General features: G+C 41.4%; 2 protein-coding genes, 1 long non-coding RNA gene and 1 pseudogene across 3 annotated transcripts; 2 read left to right on the top strand and 2 right to left on the bottom strand.

The window, feature by feature from the left end:
* The window catches only part of LOC134334891 (uncharacterized), a 759,100-nt pseudogene that overhangs the window by 341 nt on the left and 735,568 nt on the right, over positions 1-23,191 (top strand).
* Positions 36-1,744, top strand: LOC134335117 (zinc finger protein 135-like). Its single transcript, XM_063017539.1, has 2 exons — positions 36-179; positions 331-1,744. Exons 1-2 carry the CDS (start codon positions 41-43, stop codon positions 1,326-1,328), a joined length of 1,137 nt encoding a protein of 378 aa, XP_062873609.1. The 5' UTR covers positions 36-40; the 3' UTR covers positions 1,329-1,744.
* Positions 3,590-17,746, bottom strand: LOC134300476 (zinc finger protein 345-like). Its single transcript, XM_062985121.1, has 3 exons — positions 16,647-17,746; positions 5,310-5,432; positions 3,590-5,054 (listed from the first exon to the last, which is right to left on the bottom strand). The coding sequence occupies exons 1-3, from the start codon at positions 17,744-17,746 to the stop codon at positions 4,070-4,072; spliced, it is 2,208 nt and encodes a 735-aa protein (XP_062841191.1). The 3' UTR covers positions 3,590-4,069.
* On the bottom strand, positions 9,217-11,075 carry LOC134335435 (uncharacterized). The gene is made up of 3 exons (XR_010015599.1): positions 10,965-11,075; positions 9,485-9,615; positions 9,217-9,322 (listed from the first exon to the last, which is right to left on the bottom strand). It is a non-coding gene; the product is annotated as an uncharacterized LOC134335435 (long non-coding RNA).

Below are 23,191 nucleotides of genomic sequence, written 5' to 3'. Positions count from 1 at the left end.
ATTTGTAATTTTATCCAGTTGTTGAGTTTCTTCTTAACATATGAACGGCATTTCAGATGAAGTATCATTAATCCCTGTGGAACACGACACCTCTGATAGACACCTCTCCTCAGTTTACCAACAGCATGGAGCTTTCCATCCTCAGAAGAAGGAGGAACCTGAAGATGAAGATGATCTCAGTAAGAACGTCTTTTATTTAATTTGGATTCATCTGTCAGAATTGTTTCTACCACCAGCACAGATAACCATCATAACCATCATACACTGACTGAATATGTGATGTTTGTAATTGATGGTGTTACAAGAGCAGCTTGTGTTTCTCTTCTTCAGGATTGAACAAGGATTTCTGCTGCTCCTCGAGTCCACGTTCCTGTACAACCCAAAATCATCTCCACAATCACATCAAGACCCCCCACAGTGTCAAATATGAGACCCTGGTGAAGATTAAGACTGAACATGAGGATCTGACGCCCACCAGAAGCTCCAGTGATCAGCAGACGTCCTCTGGTGCTGTCAGCATTAACAGCTCTCTCACCAGAGAACAGAACAGAAGGAACGTCTGCTCACAGTGTGGGAAGAGCTTTAGTTCTCCGAGTAATCTTAAAAAACACCAGCGCATTCACACTGGAGAGAAACCGTATCAGTGCTCACAGTGTGGGAAGAGCTTTAGTTCTCCAGGTGCTCTCAAGATACACCAGCGCATTCACACTGGGGAGAAACCGTATCAGTGCTCACAGTGTGGGAGGAGCTTTAATCAACAGGGTGCTTTGAAAAGACATCAGCGCATTCACACCGGAGAGAAACCGTATCAGTGCTCACAGTGTGAAAAGAGCTTTAATCGTCAGAGTGAGCTTAAAGTCCACCGGCGCATTCACACTGGCGAGAAACCGTATGTGTGCTCACACTGTGGGAGGGGGTTTAATCGACTGTGTTATTTTAAAAGACACCAGCACATTCACAAAGGAGAGAAACCATATCAGTGCTCACACTGTGGGAAGAGTTTTAATCAGCACAGTAATCTTAAAGAGCACCAGCGCATTCACACTGGAAAGAAATCGTATCAGTTCTCACAGTGTGGGAAGAGGTTTAGTCAACAGAGTGCTCTAAAAAGAGACCCACGCATTCACACTGGAGAGAAACCGTATCAGTGCTCACAGTGTTGGAAGAGTTTTTATCACCTGATTTATCTCAAAATCCACCAGCGCATTCACTGTGGAGCGAAACCGTATCAGTGTTCACAGTGTGGGAAGAGTTTTAATCAGCAGAGTGATCTCAAAAGACACCAGCGCATTCACACTGGAGAGAAACCGTATCAGTGCTCACAGTGAGGGAAGAGTTTTAATCAGCAGAGTGATCTCAAAAGACACCAGCGCATTCACACATAATAAAAACCTTATCAGTGCTCACAGTGAGGGAATTTTTGTCTATAAATTAGTCAGTGATGTTACCAAGCTAGACAAAACAAAGTTTGTAGAAGTTTTTACTGGTCATTCACTTCTAGATCGACTTCATGTCTGGTGACAAAGGTCATCATGGTGCGACATGAATTAAGTAGCAGCACTATAATAATTTTTTGGTGTTTAATGCCATAATGGTGGAACAAGGACGTGTTCTGTAATGCCATGTTTAGTAATCATACATGTACGTTTTGTCTCTTATTATGAATAATTGATGTAATATTGATGTATTTGATGTATGATGTAGCACTAAGGTAAGTGAATAATAAAACATTTACTTGAGATTATTCATGTTTCTTTACATTTTATATAAGATCTCCTCCGAGTATCGGGCATCACAGGAATCCCGGCTTTTCTGAATGATCAGTTACTTTCTCTGCTGATCTCTCCAGATACTGTTTCATAAAGTGCAGCTAATGCAGCTAACTTTTTAACATGGTCAAATAGAATGTCTGAACAGACTAAGAGACAGTTTTTACAACAGGGCCATAGCTCCGTTAAACACAAACATGTGACACAACAGGCGTCATTCAATGGGTCTTGTGCAATTTCACTTCAATCACTTTAATGGGACATGTCCAACTTCTAATTTAATTTGAATAAAACATGTGCAATAGCTTTGATTCTGCTTCTGTTTTAAGTGCTGTTTTATATTGTTTGCTGTTTTTTATTTCTTGCACTGTTGGGGGGGGGGGGGGGGGGTTGGTATTCCAATTTTGTTGTGCCAGTGTACAAGTACAATGTGCAATTCATATTCGTATTTGATAGACAGAAAAATCTCCATAAAACAAAGTGTAACAGCTTTGGAACATTTTTTCTAACTGTAGGATAAAAGAGAGGAAATTTTCGAAATCTCTGTTCATTTTTCCCATTTCAAAATTTCCCTCAGATCAGTGGTGGCTGCTGGTCTTTCAAAGAGGGGAAGCTCATTGTCGGCTTACATCATAAAATTTGTCAAGTTATTTACACATAAATTCTGCCCTCTGTTCCTTTTACAACAAAATGGCCTGAAATGGGTTTCAGCAGTTTGTCTTTCGACTTCACTCGCAAAATCCGCGATGGGACTGAAGCTCCCAGTGATTAAGTGACTAATGAAGTGTATTGCTTTGGCAATATGAATGTCCCTATTTGTCATGCCAATAAAGCTTCTTTTGAGTTTGAGAAGTGACGGTGTAGCGCTCAAACTAGCTGTCAATCAAAACGGGATTCAGCCTTTCCACTGATCCTCCAATCATCTTGCCGAAGCTCAGCGTCCACACCCGCCCACAGCCCCATTCACCCCCAGAGACACTCAGCGTCCGAGGGCGGGACAAAACCAAGGCATTTATCCAATGACCAGCAAGTTTCGGAGCATAGAAAAAACCCCTCAACGCAGTCTCATAGAGGTACTGAGACGCTCAGCTTCTGCGGGTATATGCATTGACGCTACGGGAATGTATGAGTTAAGTTAAGAAAATCGAGTCGAAAGTAACATTGACTTTTTCTTTTCAGTGGCGTATTAATATGGAATGATGTGAGGTGGTCACAGGTGTGCGTTTATCGGGGATTTTACAACGGCTTCGAACGCGGCTCAGCCAATCAAATTTTAGGACCGCAACTATCCGTTTTATAAAACTATTTTTCCCATAAGAAATCATGTAAATAGAATTAATCCGTGCCAGACCCCCCTCCCCTCAGAGGTGAGGGAAGGTGCCCTTAGGGTGTGTCTCTCCGCATGCAGCACTAGGTGGCGCCAAACTCATCAATGTGTGGGTGGCAAAGATGCATCTGGCTGCTGCTCGTGTTTCGGAGGGGATACGGGTTAGCTTCAATCACCTCCGTCAGGGCAGGGTTCGGCATAGACAGAGAGGAAGCACGATGCTAATTGAACAATTGGATGCGCTAAAGAAAGAATACTTTACTGAGCCGAATTCCTTCTTCTCTCTCACTTACTGTCCCCTCTGTCTGATACACAGTGACACCTACTGGCAGGAGTAATTATACAACAAACACCACAGCGCTTTCTCCTCACATTCTCTGGGGACATTTTAATACTGAATTTTACAAAAAATAAAGAAATATTAAACCCAAATAAAATATTTTATATTAATTATTATTAATAATAAAAATAACCAAAACATCTTTGTGCTGACTGTTTTATAATTTTATTATTATTAGAATAGTATAATAATAGTATTATTTACATATGAGCATTGGAGTAAACAACTCAACATTCATGGTAAAATTAACCAAGTATTGGGTAAAACAAAACCTTACAGTTAGGTTGATTAAAATGCATAACCCAACATGTGTTCTGTCCAATAGTTACCAGCACTTGGTTGCCAAATAACCCAGGTTGGGTTGTTTTCAGCCCAGCATTTTTTAGAGTGCATAAATGTGAATCCATGGATGTAGAATCTGAACACGTCAAACAATGTTTCACACTTCATACAGGATTTATACCTCAGTCCACAAACTGGTGTTAAAAGAAAAGGAAGTAAGAACATGATGAGATTACATGCTAAACTTGATAATTTCTGCTACATTAAAAATATTTAAAAAAAATTCCCACATTTTGAGCAGAAAAGCTTGTTTCTGTGTGCTGGTGTCTTTTAAAGGTTCTCTGATCACACTCACACTTTAGGCACTAATATGCTTTCTCTAGTGTGAATGTGCTGGTGCTTTTTGAGAGCACCTTGTTGATAAAAAGTCTTCTTACACTGTGAGCATTGATACGGTTTCTCTCCAGTGTGAATGCGCCGGTGCGTTCTGAGATTACTCCGTGCATTAAAACTCTTCCCACACTGTGAGCACTGATACGGTTTTTCTCCAGTGTGAATGCGCTGGTGTCCTTTAAGATCACTCTGCTCATTAAAACTCTTCCCACACTGTGAGCACATATACGGTCTCTCTCCGGTGTGAATGCGCTCGTGTCTTTTGAGCTGACTCTGTTGACTAAAACTCTTCCCACACTGTGAGCACTGATACGGTTTCTCTCCGGTGTGAATGCGCTGGTGTATTTTAAGATCACTGGGCTGATTAAAACTCTTCCCACAGTGTGAGCACTGATGTGGTTTCTCTCCGGTGTGAAAGCGCTGGTGTCGTTTGAGATGAGTCTGATAATTAAAACTCTTGCCACACTCTAAACACTGATAGGGTTTCTCTCCGGTGTGAATGCGCTGGTGTTTTTTGAGATTACTTTGACAATTAAATCTCTTACCACACTGTGAGCACTGATACGGTTTCTCTCCAGTGTGAATGAGCTGGTGTCCTTTAAGAGCACTCTGATTATTAAAGCTCTTTCCACACTCTGAGCACTGATACGGTTTCTCTCCACTGTGAATGCACTGGTGTCTTTTGAGAGCACTCTGCTGAGTAAAACTCTTCCCACACTGTGAGCAATGAAAAGGGTTCTCTTCAGTGTGAACGCGCTGGTGTCTTTTGAGAGCACTCTGCTGATTAAAACTCTTCCCACACTGTGAGCACTGATAAGGGTTCTCCCCAGTGTGAATGCACTGGTGTCTTCTGAGAGCACTCGGAGAAATAAAACTCTTCCCACACTGTGAGCACTGATGCGGTTTCTCTCCAGTGTGAATGCGCTGGTGTCTTTTGAGATCACTCAGACAAATAAAACTCTTTCCACACTGTAAGCACTGATATGGTTTCTTTCCGGTGTGAATGCGCTGGTGTCTTTTGAGAGCACTCACAGAAATAAAACTCTTCCCACACTCTAAGCACTGAAACGGTTTCTCTCCAGTGTGAATGAGCTGGTGATTTTTAAGATTACTCTGATTATTAAAACTCTTCCCACACTCTGAGCACTGATACGGTTTCTCTCCAGTGTGAATGAGCTGGTGTCCATTAAGATCACACTGATGATTAAAGCTCTTCCCACACTCTGAGCACTGATACGGTTTCTCTCCGGTGTGAATGCGCTGGTGTTTTTTAAGAGCACTCGGATAACTAAAGCTCTTCCCACACTGTGAGCAGACGTTACTTCTGGTGGGCGTCAGATCCTCATGTTCAGTCTTAATCTTCACTAGGGTCTCATATTTGACACTGTGGGGGGTCTTGATGTGTTTGTGGAGATGATTTTGGGTTGTACAGGAACGTGGACTCGAGGAGCAGCAGAAATCCTTGTTCAATCCTGAAGAAGAAAAACACAAGCTGCTCTTGTAACAAGTTAACAAACACTGATTTAAGAGACTTAATCATCATATCAGTTATATACAAATACAGTGGATATAAAAAGTTTACACACCCCTGTTAAAATGCCAGGTTTAGTGATGTAAAAAAATGAGACCAAGATAAATCATTTCAGAACTTTTACCACCTTTAATGTCACCTATTGTTGAAAAACAAATTGAAATCTTCAGGGGAAAGAAGTAAAAAATAAAAAAATAAAATAATGTGGTTGCATAAGTGTGCACACCCTTAAACTAATACTTTGTTGAAGCACCTTTTTATGTTATTACAGCACTCAGTCTTTTTGGGTAGGAGCCTATCAGCATGGCACATCTTGACTTCACTCTTCTTTGCAAGAACGCTCCAAATCTGTCAGATTGCGGGGGCATCTCCTGTGTACAGCCCTCTTCAGATCACCCCACGGATTTTCAATCGGATTCAGATCTCTGCTCTGGCTGGGCCATTCCAAAACTTTAATCGTCTTCTGGTGAAGCCATTCTTTGGTTGATTTGGATGTATGCTTTGGGTCGTTGTCGTGCTGAAGAAACCTAGCAGAAACCTGAAGATTTTGTGCCAACATCGACTGGGATTTGAAACTGTTCATAATTCCCTCCACCTTGACTAAGGCCCCAGTACCAGCTGAAGAAAAACAGCCCCACAGCATGATGCTGCCACCACCATGCTTCACTGTGGGTATGGTGTTCTTTTAGTGATGTGCAGTGTTGTTTTTGTGCCAAACATACAGTACCAGTCAAAAGTTTGGACACACCTTCTCTTCAATGGTTTTTCTTGATTATTTTTATTTTCAACATTGTAGATTAATACTGAAGACATTCAAACTATGAAGGAACACGTATGGAATTATGTAGTGAACAAAAAAGTGTTAAACAAACCAGAATATGTTTTATATTTTACCAAGTCTACCTCTGCACAACACAGTTGATGGTCTCAAACACATTAAAAAAGCAAGACATTTCAGAAATTAGCTCTTGACAAGTCACAAACGTTAATTAAAAATCATTCCAGGTGGAAACCTCATGAAGCTGATTGGGGAAATGCCAAGAGTGTGCAAAGCTGTCATCAGAGCAAAATATGGTTACTTCAAAGAATCTAAAATATAAAACATATTCAGGTTTGTTTAACACTTTTTTGTTTACTACATAATTCCATATGTGTTCCTTCATAGTTTGGATGTCTTCAGTATTAATCTACAATGTAGAAAATTAAAACAAAATCAAGAAAAACCACAGGAATGAGAAAGTGTGTCCAAACTTTTGACTGGTACTGTACCTTTTGAAATTATGGCCAAAAAGTTCAACCTTGGTTTCATCAGACCATAACACATTTTCCCACATGCATGAGAGTTCAAATGCGTTTTTGCAAAATTTAGCCAGGCTTGGATGTTTTTCTTCGTAAGAAGAGGCTTCCGTCTTGTCACCCTACCGCATAGCAGACATATGAAGAATACGGGATATTGTTGTCACATGTAGTACACAGCCAGTACGTGCCAGAAATTCCTGCAACTCCTTTAATGTTGCTGTAGGCCTCTTGGTAGCCTCCCTGACCAGTTGTTTTCTGGTCTTTTCATCAACGTCCTGTTCTTGGCACTGTCACCGTTGTCCTATATTTTCTCCACTCGATGACGACTGTCTTCACTTTGTTCCGTGGTATATCTAATGCCTTGGAAATTCTTTTGTACCCTTCTCCAGACTGATGCCTTTGAAGAATACGGGATCCCTCTGATGCTTTGGGAGCTCTCTGCGGACCGTGGCTTTTGATGTAAGACGCGACTAAGAAAATGTCAGTAAAAGCCTACTAGAACAACTGAACTTATTTGGGGTTAATCAGAGGCACTTTAAATGATGGCAGGTGTCTACTGATTCCTATTTAACATGAGTTAAAAAAAAAAACAATCTCGATTATTTTAAAATTATAATCGATTCTCATTTTACATTTTCTGCATTTAGCAGACGCTCTTATCCAGAGCGACTTACAGAAGTGCTTCTATAGTGAACATTTCATTTCTCAAGTTTTAGTAAACAACAGTCAAAGAACACAAATCTGCTAGAACCCTGTTAGAACCAAAGTGTTGTTTTTTTGTTTTTTTTGTTTTTTTGGAAATGGAAAAAAATGTTAGTAAATAAGTACAAGTCAGCTTAAGTGCTTAGTAAAAAGGTGATGAAGGTTTTTAATCGTTTTTTAAAGACAGCAAGAGACTCAGATGTTCGGACAGACAGAGGAAGTTCGTTCCACCACTTGGGTGCTAGAACAGAGAAGAGCCTTGATGCTTGTCTTCCTTTAGTCCTGGGTGGAGGCTCAAGTCGAGCGAGACTAGTGGCTCGGAGGTTGCGTGGTACAGAGCGGGGTTTGATTAGACCACGAAGGTAGCTTGGGGCTGGTCCATTTTTGGCTTTGTAGGCGAGCATCAGTGTTTTAAACTGAATGCGTGATTCTCGATTACGATTTCTTTGTTCTTGTATAATGCAATTGAAATAAGACTCAAATTTCTTTTTTTTTTTTTGCATTGTAATTTAAAAGACTGCAGAAGTCCAAAATTAGTAACAGCACCACCTATAATTGTCCTTTCCAGGGACTCAAACTTTATAACAATAACGATATCACAATAATTTACAATAATTAAAACAAAATAGAAATCTGAATTATCTACATCCTTTATCAAAATAGCTCACAAACAACTCACTTTAAATAATGTGCAGCAGAACCTCCTTACATTAGGACAAGAACTACAAATGTAAGGGGGGGGGGTCGGGGCATCAAGTAATCACTCAGCTCAGATTTTATTTTGTCCTCTTGTGACTGGGGGGTGGATGGAGGGGGCAAGTTCTGCTTCTAACTATATGGACTACAATTCCCATGCTCCAACGGACTGTCACGTGACTAGCACATGTCCCGGTCAGCCAATCCTGATCGCGCTCATCGGCTCCGGAGTTTTGATTCACTTCAGCTGTGTTTGATTCAGTGAATCTTAATTAAACTCTTCTGTTTGTGTCTCGTTTTGCTGATCGTGTTTGCGCTCCTTATTACTGAATCTAACCGTTACCGTGTATAATCCTTGTCGTCTTCCGTTTACTGTTTTAGTTTATCCTCTGGTTTTGGACTCTACCTGGTTTTGTACACTGTTTTCGCCCTTTTTATATTAAACTTTCCCTGATTTATATTCCGCGAGCGTCTGCTCAGTTTTTGCCTCGTGACATGTTGGTATTTTAATTAAAATATAAAGTATGTAAACAATCGCAATTGTCACATTTCTAACATAGGGTGAAAACGTTCATTCGGATTAACCGAATTAATCGTGAAAATCGCCCAGCACTATAAGAGGGTGTGCACACTTATGCAACCACATTATTTTTTACTTCTTCCCCCTAAAGATTTCAGTTTGTTTTTCCAATTGAGATGTACAGGTTATAGGTCACATTAAAGGTGGTAAAAGTTCTGAAATGATTTATCTTGGTCTCATTTCTTTACATCACTGAACCTGGCATTTTAACAGGGGTGTGTACACTTTTTATATCCACTGTATTTATAAGAAGGAACCAAAGCAAAACTGAAAACGTTCTTACTGAGATCATCTTCATCTTCAGGTTCCTCTTTCAGAGGCTGGAAACCTCCATGCTGTTGGTACACTGAGGAGAGGTGTCCATCAGAGGTGATGTATTCCACATGGATTGATGGTACCTCACCTGGAATTCCATCAATATGTAAAGAAAAACTCAACAACTGGAGGAAATGTAAAGCTGGAGGTTTAAATAAATCCTAGTTAGATCAATAACCAATGCTGACCGTCCTTGTTCTGTACCACACTGTCTAGTAAAAAAGCCATACACTGGTCCATATGTACTTACTGAAAAGACTTTCATCTTCATCGTCTTGAGTTTTTATTATTTTCTTCAGGAATCCCTCATCTTCAGATCCTTCATCTTCTAGATCCACGGGGGCGATGTGTCCCACTTCTGCTGACTGCATTATTAAAGATCTAACATAAAGACACACACACATGGATGAATGGATGCATCAAAACAGAAACAGAAGCTGTTAAAACAACCCGTAAACAAAGCTACAAGAACTTGGTGTATTTCTATAAAACTGTAAAAAAACACCTGGTCCCCAGGTGGCGCAGCGGGATATTCCGCTAGCACACCAGCTCCGAGATTCTGAACTCCTCGGCATTGCCACCGGTCGGCTGGGCGCTATCAAGCGGGCATAATTGGCAGTGACTGCAGCAGTCACTGATCAGGTGGGATGACCGGACTATGTGGGTGGGGTCTTCAAAAGCTGTGTGAGCAGCAATACACCCAAAGCAACACAGATCCACTTACCATATAGAAGCACTTTGTAGTTCTACAATTACTGACTGTAGTCCATCTGTTTCTCTACATGCTTTGTTAGCGCCCTTTACTCAGTTCTTTAATGGTCAGGACCCCCACAGAGCAGGTATTATTTATGTGGTGGATCATTCTCAGCACTGCAGTGACACTGACATGGTGGTGGTGTGTTAGTGTGTGTTGTGCTGGTATGAGTGGATTTTTAAACACCTCACTGTCACTGCTGGACTGAGAATCATCCACCAACCAAAAATAATCCAGCCAACAGCGCCCCGTGGGCAGCGTCCTGTGTCCACTGATGAAGGTCTAGAAGATGACCGACTCAAACAGCAGCAATAGATGAGCGATCGTCTCTGACTTTACATCTACAAGGTGGACCAACTAGGTAGGAGTGTCTAATAGGGTGGACAGTGAGTGGACACGGTGTTTAAAAACTCCAGCAGCACTGCTGTGTCTGATCCACTCATACCAGCACAACACACACTAACACACCAGCACCATGTCAGTGTCACTGCAGTGCTGAGAATGATCCACCACCCAAATAATACCTGCTCTGTGGGGGTCCTGACCATTGAAGAACAGAGTGAAAGGGGGTAACAAAGCATGTAGAGAAACAGATGGACTACAGTCAGTAATTGTAGAACTAAAAGGGCTTCTATATGGTAAGTGGAGCTGATAAAATGGACAGTGAGTGGTTTGTTCCTATTCTCATTTCTTATTTGTTCCTATTTAGCGTTCTTTAAATAATCAATCAACTCTGAATCGGTTCTGATCAAACAATACATGTAGTCGGGTCGGTTCATATGAATCGGTTCATCAGCAACGAATCATGTGTGATGCTAACAGTTAGCGGAGTAGCAGTATGAGTGTTTAAATGAGAAAAGACAGCAAGCTACTTAAACTTACTTATTAAAATTGCTTGTTTTTAACTCTTGCTTTTTATGAATAAGAATTAGGTTAATTAAATTGTAATGAATGAATAAACTAGTATTTTACTTACAGATTCACATGAACACGAACGCGTTAGCTTCTTCTACAGCCACACAGTGTTGCCGACTCCTCAGTAAGGAAAGTAGCTATTGGCTGTCGCGAAGTGACGTCACCATCAGATTTGCATATTAAACATTTGCATGTAATTGACGCTGTAAAAGAGAGTAATAACGACATAAAGTGAGTAAAAAACACCCTAAATATGTTTAGAACTACAAATTATCTTTCTTCTGTTGATTCTTGGTTTGTTTGTTTTATTTTTGTCATTGAAATAGGTCATCAGCTGTAGCCTAGTGGTTAAGGTACAGGACTAGTAATCAAAAAGGTCTCTGGTTCAAGCCCCACCACTGCCAGGTTGTCACTGTTGGGCCCCTGAGCAAGGCCCTTAACCTTCAATTGTTTAGATAGTATACTGTCACACTACTATAAGTTGCTTTTGATCCTCCTTTAATAGGGCAGTTTTAGCTTAGTGGTTAAAGTAATGGACTAGTAATCAAAGAGGTCTCTGGTTCAAGCCCCACCACTGCCAGGTTGCTGCTGTTGGACCCTTGAGCAAGGCCCTTAACCCTCAATTGCTTCGACTGTATACTGTCACAGTACTGTAAGTCGCTTTGGATAAAAGCGTCTCCTAAATGCTGAAAATTTTAATGTAAATGTCATCACTTCTCAACCTCTCAACCCCCAGGTACTTAGAAGCACTTACATCTGTGGACTCATCCCCAAAGAGGCTGAAACTCTGGTCACCCACATCTGCGACCGACTTTTTTAGAAAGTTTGGTGCTAGAACACTACTAATCATTTCCGTGCACTTTATCCGGTGCATTTTGAAGTGAGTAGCAGCAGTGGAGTCTTGAGAAAGCAGCACTTGTTACCAGGGGCGGCTCGTTCCTACAGAAATACTGTAAAACTTGTGTGTGCTGCTAAACTTGGCTGTTCGACATAGCACTCATCACAGACATCCCAAGTTGCAAAACTCATTTCCGGGAGGTACCCAGATTCGCCCTCCTGAAATCCCCCCCCCCCCCACGCCCCCCTCCCCGGGACCACAAAAAAAAACGATCTATGTTCCCTACATAGTGCACTAGATAGTTTTCTAGATATGAATACATGTTCCCTACTTTGTGCACTAGACGGTACATTAAACTATTGATTTATGTTCCCTACACAGTGCACTAGATTGTATATCAGATAACGGATTTAATATGCGACCAGGGAAAAAAAGTCTGTGTTGCCTGCGTGTGTGTGTGTGTGTGTGTGTGTGTGCGCGCTCTTCGGTGCTCGTTCTAGATTCCAGGAGATTTTATCTTATTTGCGGGCATCAGGGAGCCGCTATGTACAGGGGTTGGACAAAATAACTGAAACACCTGTCATTTTAGTGTGGGAGGTTTCATGGCTAAATTGGACCAGTCTGGTGGCCAATCTTCATTAATTGCACATTGCACCAGTAAGAGCAGAGTGTGAAGGTTCAATTAGCAGGGTAAGAGCACAGTTTTGCTCAAAATATTGCAATGCACACAACATTATGGGTGACATACCAGAGTTCAAAAGAGGACAAATTGTTGGTGCACGTCTTGCTGGCGCATCTGTGACCAAGACAGCAAGTCTTTGTGATGTATCAAGAGCCACGGTATCCAGGGTAATGTCAGCATACCACCAAGAAGGACAAACCACATCCAACAGGATTAACTGTGGACGCAAGAGGAAGCTGTCTGAAAGGGATGTTCGGGTGCTAACCCGGATTGTATCCAAAAAACATAAAACCACGGCTGCCCAAATCACGGCAGAATTAAATGTGCACCTCAACTCTCCTGTTTCCACCAGAACTGTCCGTCGGGAGCTCCACAGGGTCAATATACACGGCCGGGCTGCTATAGCCAAACCTTTGGTCACTCGTGCCGATGCCAAACGTCGGTTTCAATGGTGCAAGGAGCGCAAATCTTGGGCTGTGGACAATGTGAAACATGTATTGTTCTCTGATGAGTCCACCTTTACTGTTTTCCCCACATCCGGGAGAGTTACGGTGTGGAGAAGCCCCAAAGAAGCGTACCACCCAGACTGTTGCATGCCCAGAGTGAAGCATGGGGGTTGATCAGTGATGGTTTGGGCTGCCATATCATGGCATTCCCTTGGCCCAATACTTGTGCTAGATGGGCGCGTCACTGCCAAGGACTGCCGAACCATTCTGGAGGACCATGTGCATCCAATGGCGGTGCCGTGTATCAGGATGACAATGCACCAATACACACAGCAAGACTGGTGAAAGATTGGTTTGATGAACATGAAAGTGAAGTTGAACATCTCCCATGGCCTGCACAGTCACCAGATCTAAATATTATTGAGCCACTTTGGGGTGTTTTGGAGAAGCGAGTCAGGAAACGTTTTCCTCCACCAGCATCACGTAGTGACCTGGCCACTATCCTGCAAGAAGAATGGCTTAAAATCCCTCTGACCACTGTGCAGGACTTGTATATGTCATTTCCAAGACGAATTGACGCTGTATTGGCCACAAAAGGAGGCCCTACACCATACTAATAAATTATTGTGGTCTAAAACCAGGTGTTTCAGTTATTTTGTCCAACCCCTGTATATGCGGGAGACTCCCGGAACTTCCGGGAGACTTGGGATGTCTGTCATCATAGCACTCATCGCCAGTCGGGCAACTCAGATCAGATATCTGACATGCTAGAAATCTCGCTTCGATCAGATTGAGTTGTTGAGTAGTTCACACACAGTGATTGAGAGCCGAGTTTCGATCGCAGAGTAATCGCCGAGTTGCTCCCAAGCCGGCAAATCTAGCGCCGACCAGTCGCTGAACGAAAATCAGGGCAAAAATCGTGTAGTGTGAACTAGGCATAAGAGGCAAATCGGCGTTCGCGCGGGACTCAGAAAACGGTTCTCGGTCGCTATGTGTGAGCTGTTCAATGACTCAATCCGAGCATTCACAGACTCAAGAAAAATATCTAGCATGTTAAATATCCGGACCTGTCAGTGACTCAAAATCATGTAGTTTAAAAGGTGTTGCGATCAGATTGTAACTGTAATGAACGCAAGATACAGAAGGGAAACCCGGCGGGAGGAGTGTAAATGTGTAGAGCAGGGACATAATATAGCTTCTATTAGACAATGGTGGAAAGAGTACTAAAATATTGTACTCAAGTAAAAGTACTATTACTTTAATGATTTTTTACTTAAGTACGAGTAAAATTACTAGTCCAAAAATCTACTCAAGTAAAAAGTAATTCATTTAAAATTAGTACTCAGAGTAAACGCTGGTGTCTCTCCTGTGTAATGCAAACAGGACAAGTGGATATATCTCACAATAGTTGTATTTAATTCAAATATAATAGAAAAAACATGTTGATAGAACATTTAAAACATTTAGGGATGTGTAATGTGTCATTTTAGTACAGACCATCACATAAAACTTTTTCAAACTGTATAACCACTCAGGTTGGCATTAATTGTGGATTCTATAGAGCAGCCTTCTTCTCATCACTAACAAATACCAAACAACATCATACTGCAGATCTCATAACACAAGTCAAGGTTACAGGTGTTGTGACTTTCACTAAATGACCCAAAAAAAAACCTTCAAGATGTAAGACAGAACTTTGCCATTCTTTGACATCAGACTATGTTTAAGCAATAGAACCCGAGAGGGAGTGTGTTATCGCGAATAACATCACGACTGTGATTCGGTCGCAGGCACGAGCCGAAGGCGAGTACAGTAGATCATTCACGATAACACACAACCTCAAGTGTTCTATTGCTTTTATACAACAGTTTTTACAAAATAAAGAAAGAAAATAAATCAAAGAAGCCCTGAATTTCATAATAAATATGCTTTAATATTGACGATACCTTCCACCAAAAAGTAGTTCCACAACGAATATAAAGTTTAACACTACAAAGCAGACATCCCAAGTTGCAAAAACTCATTTCAGGGAGGTAAGAACAAGAAGAAGGCAAGAACCTCCGAAGGGAAAAAAAAAAAAGAAATAAAAAACCTCTCGCACACACCAAAGGATTATGGGTGAGAACAGAACTTTTAGGAACTGCTACCTTGATTATTAAGCTAACTGTTCGCGTTAAAAACACATTAATGTTCCCCACATAGTGCACTAGATTGTATATCAGATAACGTATTTATGTTCCCTACATAGTGAACTAGACAATATATTAGACAATTGATTTATGTTCCCTACACAGTGCGCTAGATTGTATATCAGATAACGTATTTATGTTCCCTACATAGTGAACTAGACAATATATTAGACAATTGATTTATGTTCCCCACATAGTGCACTAGATTGTATATCAGATAACGTATTTATGTTCCCTACATAGTGAACTAGACAATATATTAGACAATTGATTTATGTTCCCCACATAGTGCACTAGATTGTGTATCAGATAACAGATTCATGTTCCCTACATAGTGCACTAGATTTTATATCAGATAACAGATTTAAAACGTGATCGGGAATAAAGTCTGTGTCGCCTGTGTGCGCGTTTGTGTGCATGAAGCTTGTCGTTAATGGCAACGCGTCAGCGGAGTAATACAGTTGTGGTGTTAGAATGCTTCTCAACCAATCAGATTGTAAGGTCGGAACTAACTGTTGTATAATATCAAATAACGAAACATCAAACTCCAAACATGTTAAACTTTTAAAATCACCCTTCCCTCCCTACTCTATACCTACATTACAGCTCCTTTATTTTAGCACCAGTTTATTTTCCATCCCAGAATTCACTGCAGCAGTTTCCCAGATGCCATTTTTTTACTCATTACGGATGTAATTAAAAATGTAGTGAATTACAATTCTTAGTACAAAACATACTTAAGTAAAAGCAAAATTACAGGTTGTAAAATCTCCTTTGATAAAAAGTACAAGTACACAAAAAAACTACTCAATTACAGTAACGCGAGTTACCTCTGCCATCAGAATACATCGGCGCACACACACAAGCTTTACAGTATTTTGTGTTCTTATCGTCCACGCCGAACCATCATACCAACACTGCATTTCATTGATCGCTCGCTCGATCGCTGGTACCATTAAACCCCTCGTCACTTCTTGCATGTGTTTTCGTGACAAGACGTAGTTCGGGAGACCAGACAGACTCGTCTGAGATTGCTCCTGTCCTGGTGATAGATGATGTAGTGTGTGACCCCCTAGCACCGATCAGTCGTGTAGTGTGAACTGTACGGTGATCTGAACCATTTGAAAGCTATTTTCCTGCAAATTCTAAATACAATAAAACAAACGATGAACGTGACCCTCCATCTCCACACCCCTGACCCTGACCCACAATCCCATTAGGAAAAGAACATTTAAAACCTGGACTACACTGTACTGGGGTGAGAGTGTATGATTAGCAAACTGGTGAATGAAAATCACATGTATTAAGGAACATTTTAATCAAGATAGGAGTAATAATGTGAAGCCCAGTGCCTGAATACAGATATCACACAGTGTTTCATCATATAAAAATTATAGGCTATAACAGTCTCCACTTAATTCCAAATCCATCCCACAGCACATCATCAAAGCACATGCTCAGTGTGCTGGTGTCTTTAAGAAAAACTCACACTAAGCACTAAAAAGGTTTCTCTCTAGTGTGAATGCGCTGATGTCTTTTAAGATCACTCTGTTGATTAAAGCTCTTCCCACACTCTGAGCACTGATACGGTTTCTCTCCAGTGTGAATGCGCTGGTGTCTTTTGAGATCCCCCTGATGATTAAAACTCCTCCCACACTCTGAGCACTTATACGGTTTCTCTCCTGTGTGAATGCGCTGGTGGGTTTTGAGATCACCGTGATAATTAAAGCTCTTCCCGCACTGTGAGCACTGGTGCGGTTTCTCTCCCGTGTGAATGAGCTGGTGTCTTTTGAGATCACCGTGATAATTGAAGCGCTTCCCGCACTGTAAGCACTGATACGGTTTCTCTCCGGTGTGAATGCGCTGGTGAAGTTTAAGGTTGTTTTCTGAATTAAAACTCTTTCCACATTCTAAGCAATGGAATGGTTTCCCTCCGGTGTGAATGCGCTGGTGAATTTTGAGAACATTCCGACGATTAAAGCTCTTCCCACAGTGTGAGCACTGATGTGGTTTCTCTCCGGTGTGAATGCGCTGGTGGATGTTGAGATGACTCTGTTGATTAAAACTCTTCCCACACTGTAAGCACTGATACGGTTTCTCCCCAGTGTGAATGCGCCGGTGGATTTTAAGATGACACTGGCGATTAAAGCTCTTTCCGCACTCTAAGCACTGAAACGGTTTCTCTCCACTATGAATGCGCTGGTGGATACTGAGAGCACTCTGACGATGAAAACTCTTCCCACACTGTGAGCACTGATATGGTTTCTCTCCAGTGTGAATGCGCTGGTGTTCTTTAAGAGCACTGTGCTGATTAAAACTCTTCCCACATTGTAAGCACTGATACGGTTTTTCTGCAGAATGAATGCGCTGGTGTTTTTTAAGAGCACTGGGAGAACTAAAGCTCTTCCCACACTGTGAGCAGACGTTCCTTCTGTTCTGTTCTCTGGTGAGAGAGCTGTTAATGCTGACAGCACCAGAGGACGTCTGCTGATCACTGGAGCTTCTGGTGGGCGTCAGATCCTCATGTTCAGTCTTAATCTTCACCAGGGTCTCATATTTGACACTGTGGGGGGTCTTGATGTGTTTGTGGAGATGATTTTGGGTTGTACAGGAACGTGGACTCGAGGAGCAGAAGAAATCCTTGTTCAATCCTGAAGAAGAAAAACACAAGCTGCTCTTCAGGTGCATACGAAAAAGTATTTAGTCAGCCACTGATTGTGCAGGTTCTCCTACTTAGAAAGATGAGAGAGGTCTGTAATTTTCATCATAGCTACACTTCAACTATGAGAGACAAAATGAGGAAAAAAAATCCAGGAAATCACATTGTAGGATTTTTAAAGAATTTATTTGTAAATTATGGTGGAAAATAAGTATTTGGTCAATAACAAACAAGCAAGATTTCTGGCTCTCACAGACCTGTAACTTCTTCTTTAAGAAGCTCTTCTGTCCTCCACTTGTTACCTGTATTAATGGCACCTGTTTGACCTCGTTATCTGTATAAAAGACACCTGTCCACAGCCTCAAACAGTCAGACTCCAAACTCAACCATGGCCAAGACCAAAGAGCTGTCGAAGGACACCAGGAAGAAAATTGTAGACCTGCACCAGGCTGGGAAGAGTGAATCTACAATAGGCAAGCAGGTTGGTGTGAATAAATCAACTGTGGGAGCAATTGTAAGAAAATGGAAGACATACACGACCATTGATAATCTCCCTAGATCTGGGGCCTCACGCAAGAACTCATCCCGTGGGGTCGAAATGATCATGAGAACGGTGAGCAAAAATCCCAGAACTACACGGAGGGACCTGATGAATGACCTGCAGACAGCTGGGACCAAAGTAACAAAGGCTACCATCAGTAACACACTACGCCGAGAGGGACTCAAATCCTGCAGTGCCGGGCGTGTCCCCCTGCTTAAGCCAGTACATGTCCAGGCCCGTCTGAAGTTTGCCAGAGAGCATATGGATGATCCAGAAGTGGATTGGGAGAATATCATGTGGTCAGATGAAACCAAAATGGAACTTTTTGGTAAAAACTCAACTCGTCGTGTTTGGAGGAAGAAGAATGCTGAGTTGCATCCCAAGAACACCATACCTACTGTGAAGCATGGGGGTGGAAACATCATGCTTTGGGGCTGTTTTTCTGCAAAGGGGACAGGACGACTGATCCGTGTTAAGGGAAGAATGAACGGGGCCATGTATCGTGAGATTTTAAGCCAAAACCTCCTTCCATCAGTGAGAGCATTGAAGATGGAACGTGGCTGGGTCTTCCAGCATGACAATGATCCCAAACACACCGCTCGGGCAACGAAGGAGTGGCTCCATAAAAAGCATTTCAAGGTCCTGGAGTGGCCTAGCCAGTCTCCAGACCTCAACCCCATAGAAAATTTGTGGAGTCCGTGTTGCCCAGCGACAGCCCCAAATCATCACTGCTCTAGAGGAGATCTGCATGGAGGAATGGGCCAAAATACCAGCTACAGTGTGTGCAAACCTGGTGAAGACTTACAGGAAACGTTTCACCTCTGTCATTGCCAACAAAGGTTATGTTACAAAGTATTGAGTTGAACTTTTGTTATTGACCAAATACTTATTTTCTACCATAATTTACAAATAAATTCTTTAAAAATCCTACAATGTGATTTCCTGGATTTTTTTTCTGATTTTGTCTCTCATAGTTGAAGTGTAGCTATGATGAAAATTACAGACCTCTCTCATCTTTCTAAGTAGGAGAACCTGCACAATCAGTGGCTGACTAAATACTTTTTGGCCCCACTGTACATGAACCTATAGAAACAAAGCTTTGAGCCTCCAGAACACAGAACACAATTACAAACATCACATATTCAGTCAGTGTATGATGGTTATTATGGTTATCTGTGCTGGTGGTAGAAACAATTCTGACAGATAATTCCAAATTAAATAAAAGACGTTCTTACTGAGATCATCTTCATCTTCAGGTTCCTCCTTCTTCAGAGGCTGGAAACCTCCATGCTGTTGGTACACTGAGGAGAGGTGTCTATCAGAGGTGTCGTGTTCCACAGGGATTAATGATACTTCATCTGAAATGCCGTTCATATGTTAAGAAAAAACTCAACAACTGGATGAAATTACAAATAAATCAACTTTCCACATCGTCCTATTCATTCCACTGATTACTGACCCCAATACTGACCATCCTGTTCTGTACCACACTGTCTGGTGGAACAGCGGTATATTGTTCCACATGTACTTACAGAAGAAATCTTCATCTTCTGATTCCTCCTTTTTTATTATTTTCTTAAAGAATCCTTCATCTTCTAGATCCACGGGGGCGACGTGTCCCTCTTCTGCTGACTGCATTATTAAAGATCTAATAGACACACAAACAGACGTGGATGGATAGACGGATAGTACACCACATATTCCCACAGTGCAACAGGTCAAAAACATTAAAACCACTTACTGTCCATGTTATCAGCTCCACTTACCATATAGAAGCACTTTGTAGTTCTACAATTACTGACTGTAGTCCATCTGTTTCTCTACATGCTTTGTTACCCACTTTCATGCTGTTCTTCATTGGTCAGGACCACCACAGAGCAGGTATTATTTATGTTCTGGTATGAGTGAATCTAAACACCTTACTGTCACTGCTGGACTGAGAATAGTCCACCAACCAAAAGTATTCAGCCAACAGCGCCCAGTGGGCAGCGTCCTGTGACCACTGATGAAAGTTTAGAAAATGACCGACTCAAACAGCAGCAATAGATGAGCGATCATCTCTGACTTTACATCTACAAGGTGAACCGACTAGGTAGGAGTGTCTAATAGAGTGGACAGTGAGTGGACACGGTATTTAAAACCTCCAGCAGCACTGCTGTGTCTGATCCACTCATACCAGCACAACACACACTAACACACCAGCACCATGTCAGTGTCACTGCAGTGCTGAGAATGATCCACCACCTAAATAATACCTGCTCTGTGGGGGTCCTGACCATTGAAGAACAGGGTGAAAGGGGGTAACAAAGCATGTAGAGAAACAGATGGACTACAGTCAGTAATTGTAGAACTACAAAGTGCTTGTATATAATAAGTGGAGCTGATAACATGGACAGTAAGTGGTTTAATCTTATGGCTGGTGGGTATAATTGCTGTCTGCTCTTATTTATGGATGTGAAATTGTAAATTGAATCTTATTGATCATTAAAGATAAAAGAATGTAAAGTGCTCGTATGAGAACAAAATAAAACAAAAGTAAATAATTTACTGTGTTTGTATAAATCTGTAAAAATAACCTGTAAACAAAGCTAAACACGACGTGTCTACAAAACTGTAAATACTGTAAACAACGCTAAAAGAACTCGAGGTTTTAATATGAAACAAAGTTAAAATAACTTGATTTATTTCTCTTTTTTTTACAATAAGCGTTAAACTGAAAAATAAATAATACATTTAGCTGAATCAGCTGAGGTGAATCGGTTCATTAGAACTGAATCACGTGTGATGCTAACAGTTAGCAGCTGCTTTGTTCAATCTACTTAAATCCTCAAAGTGTTTTTATTATGAACTTTTGTTGTATTATTATTAAGAATGTAGTTAATAATTAAAGTGTATTAAAAATAAATAAATATAAACTTACAGAGTCACTTAAACACGAACACGTTAGCTTCTGTTTCTTCCTCTTGTTGTTGTTTGAACTGAGCTGGTTGATCCACAATGTTTAGGTTTATTCTCCCCCCTACTGGACAGAAGTGTAACAGCAGCAAGAAGGTCCTGGGTTCGATTCTCTAGGCCAGCTGAGACACTGCTCCATGCTCTTGTGACTCCTCTCTGATCTATGTGCTTCCCTCCAGGTCACTTTGTCTCCTACAAATAGTTCAGAATTCTGCTGCTCTTACTCTTACTCATACAGAGAGATCTGATCACATCCCCCCCCCCCCCCCCTTCTTTAGCTCCTCATTAATAAACGTATTCAATATAACATTTAGCTTCTCACATTTAGGTCACTTCATGGTTTAGGTCCTGTTCATTTGTTGGACCTTCTCAAGTGCTGCACTCCATCCCGGGATTTAAGGTCGTCAGATGCTGGTCTCCTGGTTGTTCCCAGGTTTAGGCTGAGTACAATAGACCACTGAAGTCGTGTCGTCATCATGTAGTCCACGCCACGTTGTTATGCTCATATTTGGTAACCCGGGTCTGAGGGAAATTTTGAAATGGGAAAAATGAATGAGATTTCGAAAATTCAAGTCAAGTCAACTTTATTTATATAGCGCTTTTTACAATAGACATTGTCTTAAAGCAACTTTACAAAATCCAGAACCAACAGATACAAAAACCCCTGTTGAGCAAGCCGAGGGCGACTGTGGCAAGGAAAAACTCCCTGAAAATTACAGGAATAATCCTCGAGAGGAACCAGACTCAGCAGGGCCCATCCTTCTTGGGTGGCCTGGAGGATACTTTAAATAAATACACGATTTACACAGAGCATACGAACACAGAATTAAATTATCTAAAAGTTATAACTGACAATAAATAGATAAATAAATAAATACATAATAGTTGTTAGTTGTTATTCGCTCTAGTCTTCAATAAAGTCTGTAGTGAGTTCTTGTCATTCTTGGTGCAATTACTCCAACTCCGTCACATCCGGCAGGAGCAGCATAGTTGTCACGGCAGTCTCGACTTTAATTCTTAACCTCGGGTGGGTAAACAGGTTCCCATCAGAATGCCTTTGGAGTAAAACAACAAAGAATGTAGTTAATAATGTACAATGCTAGTTGAGTAAAACAGTTTTACAGAGAGTTTTAGACTCCGGCAGCCCTAATTATTACAGCATAACTAAAAGGGAGAGCGAGCAGGTAACAAGGTCATGAAGGCTTTCACAGGACATCAGCGCCCACCTTCCCCACCATCATCAAACCTGAGTGATCGGACAGAGAGGCAGAACGACAGCAACCCAACATCCCTGATCACCACAAGTTTCTATCACCAAGAACCCCCAAGCTCTGCACCTTTGTCTATACTAATCAAAAGCCTGAGAAAATAAATATGTTTTCAGTCTAGACTTAAACATTGAGACTGTGTCTGAATCCCGAACAGAGGCAGGAAGATTATTCCAAAGTTGTGGAGCTTTGTAAGAAAATGCTCTTCCACCAGCTGTGGTCTTTTTAATTTTAGGAACTATAAGTAACCCTGCATCTTGTGAACGAAGTGGACGTGCTGGATTGTAGTGATTAATAAGTTCACTCAGATACTGTGGTACAGACCATGTAGCGCTTTATAGGTTAGTAAAAGTATTTTGTAATCAATGCGGAATTTAACTGGCAGCCAGTGTAGAGATGATAGAACAGGACTGATATGATCAAATTTTTTAGTTCTAGTTAGCACTCGAGCTGCTGCATTTTGTTTATGGATCTACCAGATCGGTTCATTGCCTCTCTCTTATCCTGTAGTCAGAAAAAAAATGTTCCAAAGCTGTTACGTTTTGTTTTATGGAGATTCTTCTGTCTATTATCGAATACGAATATGAATTGCACATTGTACTTGTACACTGGCACAACGAAATTGGAATCCCCCCCCCTCCACCTGCAACAAAAAAAACCCAGCAAACCAAATCCAAGATGACCTCATAACATGCTGTGAAGCTAAAGTC

Source organism: Trichomycterus rosablanca, chromosome 2, assembly GCF_030014385.1.
Source record: "Trichomycterus rosablanca isolate fTriRos1 chromosome 2, fTriRos1.hap1, whole genome shotgun sequence".
Classification (NCBI taxonomy): Eukaryota; Metazoa; Chordata; class Actinopteri; order Siluriformes; family Trichomycteridae; genus Trichomycterus; species Trichomycterus rosablanca.
This window is presented reverse-complemented; position numbering and strand designations above follow the sequence as displayed.

Bases quoted from the DNA above. Each gene is read 5' to 3' on its own strand.
- LOC134335117 (XM_063017539.1), top strand. From the start codon at position 41: ATGAACGGCATTTCAGATGAAGTATCATTAATCCCTGTGGAACACGAC. The intron at 180-330 runs GTAAGAACGTCT...TCTCTTCTTCAG, and splicing joins TGAAGATGAAGATGATCTCA to GATTGAACAAGGATTTCTGC.
- LOC134300476 (XM_062985121.1), bottom strand. From the start codon at position 17,746: ATGCACCTGAAGAGCAGCTTGTGTTTTTCTTCTTCAGGATTGAACAAG. The intron at 5,433-16,646 runs GTATCAGTGCTC...GCCCACCAGAAG, and splicing joins ATTCACACTGGAGAGAAACC to TAACGTCTGCTCACAGTGTG. The intron at 5,055-5,309 runs GTGTGATCTTAA...TATTTGTCTGAG, and splicing joins GGGAAGAGCTTTAATCATCA to TGATCTCAAAAGACACCAGC.